Here is a 12,449-nt window from a genome sequence, read left to right as displayed (position 1 = left end):
ATTTCAAATAGATGAAGTTAACACACATGATTGCATGATCAGGCTTTTACTTGCAAAGTACTGATAACACAACTAAGTTTATGCTGATAATATAACCAAATTTAGCAACATTTTTATTCTAGACCTTCCTTGTAAGTGAAAAGGACTTGCAATTACAATAGAGACACACTCTGAAGAGCCTTATCGTAGTTGCAGTGCTGGCTTATACAACTCCCACCCTTTGTTCCTCCCCTACATCATCTCCTCAGTTGTGCTGGGATTTGACATACAAGTTAACAGGCACAAAACAAGCTGGTTCAATGAACTGAACCTTGTTAAAAACAGTACTGCCAAAAGTTACTTACAACTGCGAGCAGTTTCCTGCTCTAGGTTACCATGCAGCTACGTAAACAGTTGAACAAGCACAAGTGAAATAGTGACAAGGGTTGCATTAACCAAGACTGCTGCCAAGAGAAATACTAGTAAAATTACAGACTAACCTAAACCTGCATCTACCTGTTCATACCTCACTCGGATGAATAAGCACATTGAAACAAATGGGGGCAGGGAGGTACCCAACAGCCTTTCAATCTGTTAAGCAAGCTATGTATGCCACCCTCATGCTTTGATGAGAGCCTTAAGTGTCATTTTAATTTACTTCATTAGCACACTTTCAAACTAAGTTTACTAATTGTTTACAAGATCTGCTGCAACTACATCCAGAAGAGGTATGGGGGTGGGGGGCGAGAACACTCTACATCTAACCCAGGACACAGTGTATCATCTAAAGATCAGTATTCATCACAGAGTTAGAAAGCTGAGAGAACACCCATGAACACTATATAACTCTCTAGAAAGAGCAATAACTCAAAGCAAAAATACTTCACATTTCACTTGTCCTTATTTGCCTTGGTCCTCACTTACACGGGTACTTTTTGTTTGTTACTTTAGGAACAGGCTGTGACCGAGTAAGATCCATTGTTTTTCAAAAAATAAGTCTGCAAACCATTTGTGCAATTACCCTGACTTAACCATCCCCCCCTTTTTTTTTTTTTTAAGCTGAGCTCTGAACTTCATAAGAGTCCTAATAAATATCACCACAAACTTATTATTTTAGATTTCATCTTCTCATACCAAGGCAATTATTTATTACTGGTTTAGATTTCTATTAAATAAAGTTACTTTTGCATAACTGGAAATAAAGAATATTTAGCTCATTTTGAATTAAAATGTATTGGGTAGTTTGTGTGTTCAGTAACATTTTTACAGTGTTCAAGCTGTACTAGCTTAAAAATACATTAAGTTCTTACAATGCATATTACATGCATCTTTACATGAATGTTTACCGTGAGATTTTCATTTTTACTCATTTCTTCTTGATACCTTGACACATAACACACCAGTAAAAACAGAAGCATATTTGATGAAAAAATAGAGACTTTGGTAGATAATGGGAAGCAAATTAAACATTATGGAACAATATTTCCATGTCTGTCTCCAGATTATATTAGATACTTCTGATGTTCACATCCGACACTTTTTAAAAAAACAATTTAATGCAACTGAAAGATTCAAGAATGCTGAAAAAAGCTACAGACCTGGAAAGAAACCAAAGCAAACCCTGGAAACATAGAAGGCCAAGGTTTGTATGAAGTTCCAGGTGACAGATTCCAGTTCAGGTTTAAGCAATAGTTTGTAATAATCAAATAATAATTAAAAAAAAAAATCATCTAGATTTTCCAAATGGAAATAAAGCCAGGAGTTTATTAATTCTCCAAGTTTCACATAGGGAAGAAATTTCCCAAGAACTTGCTCCTATACAGTCACTTTTTAAAATTACTTTGGAATATATGTAATAGTGGCAGAAACAATAAAAACAGCCTGAATATTTCAGAATGCAAAAAATATTTTAAACATATTACAGAGACAAAACACACCACAGCAAGCCCATACTAAAATAAGTACTACACCAAAATATTAAGCATTACAGCTGTGTCTTTCTGCTGAGCCAAAGCCTTCTATTCAAAGAGCAAAGTACGTTTCAGAACTTGTTTTTCTTTCAAAACCATTAATTCAAGCAGTACTAGCAAGCTACCAAAAAAAACCCCAAAAAACAAAACCTACAAACCTCTTCCAAGTTAGAGGCATTCTAGAAACCTGAACAAAGCCCCTGCGATCACTGGTTGCTAACAAAACACTGGTAAAAGCACGTATCTCTTGCTGAAGCCTGCAGTCTGGCACTAGGCCTCAAAAACAAGGAGACAGCCTGGGAGCCAGAAAGTGAGCAAGTCTATAGCAACGCACCCAGGGAAGCCTTTCCCCTTCCTGCCAAATAGGGATCCAGCAAGGAAGTCACCCAGCGCAGCACCAGCGCTCATCCTTGACAAGGAGCGCGTACAACGGCTCCTTCCAGCTACATCCCACCTTCGGACGGAAGTCCGCCAGGGTCATCTGTGAAAGAAAGTCCAGGAAAAGTGAAACTCCTGGGCGAGCTGAAAAAACGAGCGACTACGGAAATTCAGAGTAGTTTCCATGTGTCTCCTCTGCAGAAAGCACCTACGTGATTCTCCCCTCTTCATCAAAAGCATTTAGATGCAATCGTCACACAGCATGGTATACAAAGCCTAGGAAGAAATAATCTAAGCCATTCATATCTTCATGTAAATAACACTATTAGCTACCGTATACAACAGATACTACAACAGACATTACAACAGTGAGCTAAACTTGCCATTTAAAAAACCCGAATGTCACATAAAATGCATTAAAGAGCAACAGGTTTACTGTACCGAGCAGGATCAATGCGACCTGACAGTACACCTGAGCAAAGCCTATACAAAAAGTCTCCCTGTTAGATAAAACTAACTACCAGCAAACACAACTAATCCATCCAAAATTATATGGGAACTAAGGCATGCTTATTTAGCTCACGGAAGCAATCTACAGGCAAAAAGAGAACCCAGGTAGCATCCCACTGACTTAAAATGCAGAAATGTTACAAGCTACAACCGAAGATCACCAAAAGTCACACTTACATTGTCTCTCCAGTCTTAGCAACATGACAAAGAAACTGATCCAGTATGGGACACACTTCCTTCTTTCCTCTCTTCTCAAAATCTGTTGGTATGAGAATAAAACAAAAAGAATGGTAAAAGAAGATAGGACAACAAAAATTCATAACAGCGATTTATTTGCTTTAACGAGCAGTACAGCTCCCACAAAAATATTTTCATGCTTTCACAATGCTTTAGTTGTTCCCAAGAGCTCCACCAGCTTCCCAGCCCTGTAAAACACTTAATATTTTCATGTGGAGAAACTACATGCATCTGACTAGCAAAAGTTGATTTGCAACTTCTTTTGAGCAGCTACAACAGAGAAAGAAGCTGATTTCCTCAGGCTCCATCCAGCTAGCACAGAAGTGGACTGGGGAGGAAGAAAAAGAAAAGGTACAGGCGAGGGCCGAGGAAAGGGAGGCAGGCGGGCATGCAGGGGGAGAAGGGGGCACTCCAGGCGAGGGGAGCCCCGGGCCTGGAGGAGGAGGGGGGCCGGTGGGGTCACTAACCTCCCCCTGCTGCTCCCCCTCACGCAGCCCACTGCGAGCCCGGGGGGATCGCTGGGGCAGGGGGGACTAGGGGCTCACCCTTCCCCTTCCCTACAGGGAGCCCCGGGCCTCTCCCCACTCCGTGGGACCCCCTTCCCTCCCACGCGAGCAGCCCCCTCCCCACGGCACGGGGACCCCCAACCCTCGTCCCCTGCGGAGGTGAGCTGCCGCCCTCAGCGAAGGGCGCTCCCTCCCCCCAGGAGGGTTTCAGCTGTGAGGAAAACCCCTGTCCCCCCCTCTCAGCGTGGGGACACCGCTCCCCCCACCCCCCGCCGCCAGCCCCGGCACCACCTTTCAGAGCTTCCTGCAGCCTCTCGACATCCATGATCCGCCTGGGCGTCTCCCCCCTGCTCCGCGCTGCTCCCCTCCTCCAACCCCCCCCCCGCCCCGCGCAGGAAACGGGCTCCAGCCGCCGCGCACACACAGAGACCCCGGGCTCAGCAACCCTCCAACATGGCGCCCGGGCCGTCCCCGTGCGCGGCCCCGACAGCCCGCCCTCCCCCTCCCTCCCTCCCGCCGGGGGGCGGGGGCGCGCGGGGAGGCGGGGCCGAGGGCGGGGCGGGGCGGCCCTGAGGGAGGTGGCGGGACCGACCGACCGACCTGCCGGGCTGGAGGTTCCGGGCTCGGCTGCACCGGGCACCTGCAGTCGCAGCCCTCCCTCCTCCTTCTCGGGCTACCGCCCCCTCACGGCGGCGCCGCCAGACAGGTCCGCGGGGAAGGGGATGGGAACGCGGAGCTCCGGCCTGACTGGCGGGGCCTTCCCGCCCTCAGCCCCTCAGGGAGCTCCTGCGCCTTCCTCCCCCCTCAGGCTGAGGGCGGCTGCTCTTCCCCCACCCTCAAGTCTAATACCTGCTTGGGCATAGATAGGCCAGTTTTTTTATTCTCAATAAGGATCTATCTTTCCCCTTCTTCACTCCACCCACCTCTCCCCCCCTCCTTTTGTGCACCTTCAAACCCAACAAGCCGTTCTCACCCTGGCACACACTCCCTGTGTCCCTGGGGATCACCCCTTCCCTTGCCCTGCGCCATCACTACAGCTCTAAGAAGAGGAGGTGAAGTCCAGGCAGCTGCTTATCACCCCTTTTTGGACGAGGCCCTCAGGTGAGGTGGGAGGGGAGCTGGGCATGGGGCAGGTTGGGGGCTCTAGCCCAGCAGCCAGCTGGCCACATACCAGCCTGACCACCTCAAATGCTTCGGTAGGACTGAGGGACACGTGGTGGCTGTTCCTGGAAAGAAAGGGAAATGCTCATTTATAACACACATACAACGAAGTTGTAAATAAGGTAGCCAAATATCGATGCCAACTGTTATTCTAGGCATATGTGAGCTGGCACATTCTGTACTGGTTTACTATTAGGTAAAAGCCTGATATAGCCCTGGATCATGTCCCAGTCTCCTCCCAAGGCCGGCACTTGCAGGCAGCCATGGACGCAGAGGTGTCCGTCCTCCCCCACAGGCACGTCCCTGGCAGCTCTCACGACCAGGGTCAGCCCGGCATTGCACGGGGCTGAGCACAAGCAAGAGCAGATCAGCCATCTACAGCAGAAATGCCAACTCTGCCATACCATCTCAGAGAAGTCCCTATAAAGATCGTAATGCCAATGGCTGCACTAACTTCTCCACTCTTCCAGGTGCCAGCTTGACAGCAGAAAATCTCTGACAAAGCTACATTTCTTAGAAATGCTGCTTAATGTCACAGCACAGTGACACAGTTTGTGGACCACCACAAATAGCTAGGAGATGAACTTGGCACCCATAGCAAGCATTCCCATGCTGCAAGTTGCTTTCTCTGACCCCTTGTGTTGATTTTATCATGCAGGGAATGATCCACAAGGTGTGCAAGTAACCATCTCCGCTGGCAACTGCATCATACAGAAACCCCAACTTTTGTTTATATGATGTATGGCTTATAAAATCAAGAACCTTTCAAGACCTTGATTGTTGGAGGACTACATGATACTAATAGGGTATTTAAGGTTTCACATTTACAGACACGCTGTACAGAATCCTCATTTTATACTGTTATGAAAACCTCTGTTAAAATAAGCAGACCTTACAAAGAAAGTTCTGGATTCTCTGTGGAGGCTGTGGTCAGGTAGGGGGGAGCTAATGAACCTCGGTGAGCCTCTCTACCTGGCCAACAGGAGGAGGGTAAAGTGGCAGCATGGGTTAACAGACTGACCCCATGGGACAGGTCTTGTTGTTCAGGGCACCTGACAGGGCCAAACGTGGATTTTAACGGTAGGAATCCTGCAACCCGCATGTGAGAGGAGGGGGCCGAGTCACCCTTCTAGCCCGAGCAGAGAGATGAGCTGTGGTTGTGGCTGTAAGCATGAGGAGAGCGGAGCTGCTGCGCTCCTGTGCCATCACATGATGGGGAGCTTCGGAAAAGCATCTCTCAAACTTCAGAAACAGTTTAGAGCAGGTACAGACACCTCAGATTTAGTGTTTTGGGACTCTCACTGACCAAATATGAATAGCTGAAAGCTTTCTTAAATGCAACTTTAAAGTGCTACTACTTTTAAGTGTTTTGCAAAGGAATTGTCTTTTTTTTGTGCCACAGATTGATTCTCAGCTTAGAAGGAAAACGTCCCCACTGGACGTAAATTACATGAGAAATCTCAACAATACTTAGGACTTTGCACTTTTTTACTTCATTGTATGTTGTCTCGTGTTATGTGTTCCCTTGCAGCCAGCCAGCATCATTAACTCTAGTAACCAAATAAACGACCAGAGAGACAAAGAAGATAGGACTTGCCCAAACCTCTAGAGGAAAAAAAACAAACCCAAAACCAACAAACCCCAGTGCATGAGATGGCATTAAAACCATGGTGAATTTAGCTGCCGTTTTTCTTCTAACCACTTTGGTCATCATAGAGACATGGACACTGGTACCAATTTTCATTATTGGCCATCTTGCCCTTGCAGCTCTGCTACCACCACCCTCTCTGCCTCAAGCCTTCTGTAGCACACGTACCTTTTCAGCATTAGACACCTCTATTAACTGAAACTACATTAGTTTGCTTTTATAATTAGACAATAACACAGTGTCTACCACATTAATAATATCCTCCCCACCGAACATCAGAGGGGACTCCACATGGTGAGCAAGTGAAAAATCTCTTCAACATAGGAAGAGCTGCATTGTGAAAAGAGTTGGTAGAGGATGGGAGAAACAAGCAGTGGAGACTGGGCTGAAAACAGAAGCCCTGGGGCCTCTGTGCAGGTGCACCAACAATACAAAAAGGTGAATCAATTCAACTTACAGGGTAGCCTTGTCCTTTTCCCTGAGGTCCACTTTATTATTTTAAAAGAGGTATCAAAGCCCAGTTAAAGTAACAGAAATACTGACTTACCATTACAACCTTCAGCAAAACAGAAGAGACCAGCACTTTCCCAGAGCAGAGCTTCTCTTAAATAACTTCTATACCCCAGCTGAGTGCATTTCACCCCAGATACCCCATTAGCTCACATCCCCAGCACAGCTTGCTCTTTGCAATAATTCTCAGAGCTGATCACATGCTCTCAATTTTCAGCTCTTCCCGAGGAACTGCATTTCCCAGCATGATTGCTCTTAAAGAATCCCACCAGCCAAAACAAGCCTAGAGAGGCATAAACACGCATATGAAAGTCTAATACAGTTATACAACCTAATTAGAAAACCCTAGGAGAGCAAATTCAATCATCCTAAATAACGTCCCATTCCATTTACAGGTATCACCCAAACCTTCAAAATTGTCAGTTTCAAAAGTTGTGTTGCTAGCCTGTTCTTTTAAAACAGAAGGAAAAAAAAAAAAAAAAAAAGACTTGTTCCCAAGATACCTAGAATTACTATTGAAAACTGGGACAACATAGCATTTCTTCACTGCAAGTCACAGAAAAAAAAAAAAAATACGCTTTTTCTAATTTCTTGTACTACACTCTGTACAGAAATATAAAACTAATTTAACAGCTTGTAATAGAATAAAACAAACTCAACTGTTTTATTGAGTACTTTAGAGCAACTTTGCACTCAGAAAGTAACAGGTGAGGTTTGATTCCAGGCTGCATGATGCAGTAGGTATGTGTGCAGTCCCCACACTTTCTGCACCTTGGCTACTTGCAAGTTAGACATTTCCTTGGTGCTGATCTGTAACACAGACCCTCTCCAAGGGTGGGTGACACCACGGGGGGCCACTGCTCTCACATCTTGTCTCTAAAAGTGAGAGACAAGCTAATAGGAAAATTTCTGCAGGATTTACCTGATAGTGGAAAACAACTCTGGTTTCATTCTGATCCTTTTATTTCTTATTCTGAAAAAAAAAAAAAAAAAAAAAAGTGGACTTTTCTGAAGTGTAGCATTTATCACATATCTGTAGTATATTAAATAAATTATCACTGTGGTACGTTGGGTATGATGCTGAAGGAAGATCTTTGTTTCGTATTATGGTAGAATCCCCAAGAAGTGAACCCACTGTATGTTAGCATTGACTTTTCATTGTTGAGCAGCCTTTCTAATTCTTTCCATTTGGTCAGACTAGATGGCAAATCTATTCTAACTCTAAAAAACAGAGATAGAGAACGTGTACATAAATCTACCAGACCAATTACAAAAACTCTGCACTGAGCAAGTATTTCAGAGAGACAGGAATCTTTCATTTTTAAAAAATGTCATTCCCCAACTTACAGAAAATAAATAATAAAGCCACATTCCTTGTCTTTTCTCCTCCTGCCCTCCTACCACCGGAGGAGCAGTAAGAGAAAATGCTTTCCATTTTTCAGCCTGCTCTCTCTCTTCCTCCCCCCATTAGAGGAAAAAAGACCAGTTGACCAGTTTTTCAAATAATGTCCTTGCAAAACCTTTTTCGTTTCTACAGGAAAGATATTTTAAATTGAATTAACTTTAAAAAAAAAAAAAAAGACAAACATTGAACATCAAGAGGTCCTGGAAATTCAATGACAAACATGTAGATTTAATGAAAACACTGCGGTATTTTTGTTTTCTTTTACTTTGTTTCAGGGAAAACACTTAAAGATACGCAAATAATATCTACCTGTTTCTGAGGAAACTAGAACCATATCCTCTGGAGCAGGAACAAAATAAAAACCACAGTTATTTCTATGGAAATAAAGCAAAGAAAGCACACGAATGACTTGTATACTTGTATGGCAACAAAGATTATTTCAAATGCTTTTCAGGATGAAGCTCAGCTTGGGGGAGGTTTGTGTATTTTGAAACCCACAACCCCTCAACTAACTGAAAAATATTTCAATTCACAGCAAATCACCTTTTCCTTCCATTTTCAAAGGAGAAACATTTAATCATAATCCTAAAATACAAAAAGGCTTGTACGTAGTTTCGTCATTGATTTGTTGTGTGATCCCAAGCAAATGAGTGAGGCAATCACACCTGAGTTTCTTCATTAGTGAAACAGAAATGATAATTACTCTTCTTTGGAAGTTATTTGGCACACCTTGTAATAAAAACATACACAGAGAGTATGATTTCATTTTGTGTCAGTTCCCAGTGTTGCTTGTATTTATTGAGAATCAGCAATGAAAAAAAAATCATCTTGTTAGGAAAGGAAATGTGGTGGTTTTAAACATTTAACTGAAGAACAATGAGAAATTGTTTTACAACCCAAACTTTGTTTTTCTTCTTGCACTAAACTTACACAAAGCCTTGTTCAGATTTATGTTTCAGATTTTTTTTAAAGTTTCTGCAAAACTTATGTTTTGGGAGTTTTCAAAGAGAGCAGGATCAGGTCCTGCCCTCAGTATGAGTCCTGTTCTGCCTGATGCTCTTGGACAAATCTCTATTTTCTTACTTGGCCTTACCCTTGAGAAGCTCAGATCAAGCACTGATTTGATAAGACTTAGGTTCATATTCATCAGTGCTGAAGGAAGACACAGATGTAACATCTGAGTTACATAGCATAATTATGTACTTCCATGTTCTCGCCTTCCTGAAATACCAACAGAAGTTAGAACAAACTAGAAACCAAGGGACAACAATGTAATCATGTCATGCTCTTTGCAGACAAAACCGAAAAAAACGGCAGAAAATATATTGCTGATTCAGATGGATCTTTAAGAGATTAATGTGCGCTACCCAAAAGGGCATTCCTGCATTTCCTGTTCCTTCCTTCATGTCGACCCAGGTGAAAGCCATCATTTTGTAGAGTTCTCACCACCATCAGCGGCTCCCCCAGAGCAGCATGGCCAGGACAGCCAATGCAAGGAACAAGCAGCAGCACATGGGGAAAGCAGAGGGACAGAACATATGCGACTTGGCAGCAGCGCAGGCTCGGCTGGGCCAGTGTATCACACTGCCCTGGGAGGTCTTTTAACTCCACAACAAAACCTGGTTCTTAAGGTTTAGGACTATAAGACTTTTGGAAGTTTCCACAGAATTATAGACTGTCCAAGCCCTGGGCACTGATCACTAGGCCTGACGTTGATTAAAATGATGTAGGGCATAGGACTGGCAGATACTTTTGCTGTCAGTAATGAAGCTTAGATTAGGTATCTAGAGATTCCTGACCTAACCTGACTTAAAGTAATTTCATTCATTGATGTGCGACAGCAATTTGTAAAGTATTTCAACTCAGTTTGAACCAAAATTGATTAGTGTGCTTTGAAAGAATCTGTAGCAATTCAACACAATATCAAGCAGGCAAGATGCAACGGAATTGAAATAGTGAGAACAATAAGAAAGTTAGAACAAATCTATGTTTCAAGGCCCAATTAGGTCTTCAGAAAATACTGGACATCGATATATATCAAAGGATTTACAAAAGGAGGTTAGGGGTTTTGTTTGATTGATTGGTTTGTTTTTTAGTTGAAAGCTGCAGAATCCCAGGTATGGTACAATAAAATGACACTAGAAAATTGTCTGTCTCTGAACCATTCAAAATGGAGAAGTTTTTTGGTTTTTTTCCAGTATATGATAGCCACTTCAAGACAAATTATGTCCCTCCTCTGAGAAAATTACTAAAAATCTTTAATAGGCTTTTAATAGACTTTTAATAGACCCAGAAGACTTGGGAGTATCAAAAGATCAGAATAACTCAGGCATGGTGCCTTAAATCCAGAAAAGGCTGAAAACAGAAAAATCGTATTTGTGGGAGTTGGTTTTTATTTTGAAAGAGCACTCACAGGGACATCTTTTTTAAAAAAAAAGGAACAGTTAGATGTGATAAACATTCTGGGTTTTACCTAGGTTAGCCATTAACCCCTACACTGACACACATCAAGCCCCCCCATATTTTCTCATATTATTCCAAGCCCATGGCAAACCAGTGCCGGTGCAGTTTTCTCACACCTTCCTCCCAGCATATCCTGAGAACAGAAAGCTGCTTCTAGCCTGCTCTACAAACTGCAAGATCACTCAGGTTAAAACCAGACTTGTTTTTTCACCTGGAGCCTCAGGTGTGAGGAAGCCAGTATTCAAAACAAGTTGCCCTTTAGAAGCACCAAGCAGAAGAGGAAGATTTTTCTTTAAAGGTGTGTACCCTGAGAAGGCACCTGCTTTGCACATTCTAACCACCACAGCAGGGAACTATCCTGTTTCAGAAGGACTTGGGAACAGGGTTTCTGCAGGAACAGAACAACTGATACCACTTTTTTCTTTAAAAAAGGGGCCATGTCATTGCAGCATCATTATTTCAGTATGAGCAAAATAGTTTAGATCTAAGACACTGTTACACATTTTTGGACTATACTGTAGTTTTCACAAAGTAACATAAGCAATTATGGTATATTTATAGAAATGTAATAGTCAAAACAAAATACCTCAAAAGAAAACATTAACAAAGTGCTTTGTTAATCTTACATGCTGATTCTCATTTCAGTGTTCTGTCTCCGTTTCCATTTTCATTTCAAAGAAAGTGTTGACAGTTTGTTTTTTACTCCAATCCAGAATGAAAGCAAAATTTCCAAACATTGCTATCTCTTTTGAAGCACAAATAGCAACTCCTTCTCTCCTGCCAGCGGGAGGCTGCAGTCGGTGTGGATCCCAGTGCAGATAGGCACTTGCCTCAAGAGCACAGTGGGGGAACGTTTCCAGCCTCTGCGGGGAACAGCCCCTGTACCTGTGCCACCCCATCCCTGCGTGGGTACTTGGTGCCTATTTACTAGCATGGTATGTGACTGTAGCTGATGGAGAGGAGCAGACATTCCCTGAAAGTTGGCTCCTTTATGGTTACAAGTACCTGATTCTTAGGAGAGAAGTCTCTTCTTGAAGCACTGGGAAGGCAATTACTGGGAATTAAATGATCCAGTTTGTGCTAAAGTTGATAAAGTGTCAAGATTTATCCTAGTATTAAAGTTGCACTTGTTTTCTGGTTAGCGGTACTTCAGTCCCAGCTCTAAATGTCACAGAACACGCTGAGAATTTATCACTACTGGGATCATACTTGTGAGGATGAATGTAAAATCCCGCTCCATTTAGACTCGTGCTCCACGACAACGCAACGAGGACACCTCCTGGGGTCCGAGCCAGTTACCAGCGTGCATACAGCAGCGAGGGCAGGGAGAACAAGGCTACTGCAGTACCCAGGTCCCGCAGCGGTGGGTAACTGGGCTCCATGGCCTTGCCTCTGGGAACCCAGAGTTTATTTGTTCCAAGCTGCAGCCAACGAGACTCAGACTGAACTAAGGAATCCAGCAATACAGCAACGGGGATGGGGGAAATCACAGTCCAGGTCCATTCCTCTGATTCACCAGCACCAGGTCAGGGCCCAACATGTTTGCTGTTGTTGCCCGTGTTACCTCTGCCTCGCCGGTACCCTGGAAAAACTGTGTCTTCTCCCCCCAGCCATACTGACTGAAGCCATGCTTGTGAGTGAAAATCTTGGATCGGGACATCACTGACCAGTTTGATTATGGA

At 43.6% G+C, this 12,449-nt stretch overlaps 1 protein-coding gene across 2 annotated transcripts in view; it reads right to left on the bottom strand.

Annotated features, from left to right (window-relative positions):
- PPP4R2 (protein phosphatase 4 regulatory subunit 2) overlaps positions 1 to 3,978 on the bottom strand; it is a 33,046-nt gene extending 29,068 nt beyond the window's left edge. The window contains exons 1-2 of one of the 2 annotated variants that reach the window (XM_074836042.1): positions 3,872 to 3,978; positions 3,015 to 3,096 (exon numbers count right to left, since the gene is read on the bottom strand). In XM_074836042.1, coding sequence (XP_074692143.1) covers positions 3,015 to 3,096; positions 3,872 to 3,905 — 116 coding nt within the window. In that variant the 5' untranslated portion in view covers positions 3,906 to 3,978. Of the gene's footprint in view, positions 1 to 2,283; positions 2,424 to 3,014; positions 3,097 to 3,871 lie in introns of those variants that run through there. The other variant, XM_074836043.1, reaches the window with a different exon arrangement.
- Positions 3,979 to 12,449: the final 8,471 nt, after the last annotated feature.

Source organism: Strix aluco, chromosome 11 (assembly GCF_031877795.1).
Source record: "Strix aluco isolate bStrAlu1 chromosome 11, bStrAlu1.hap1, whole genome shotgun sequence".
NCBI classification, from domain to species: Eukaryota; Metazoa; Chordata; class Aves; order Strigiformes; family Strigidae; genus Strix; species Strix aluco.
Note: the sequence above shows the minus strand (reverse complement) of the source record. Positions and strands in the feature narration are given on the sequence as shown.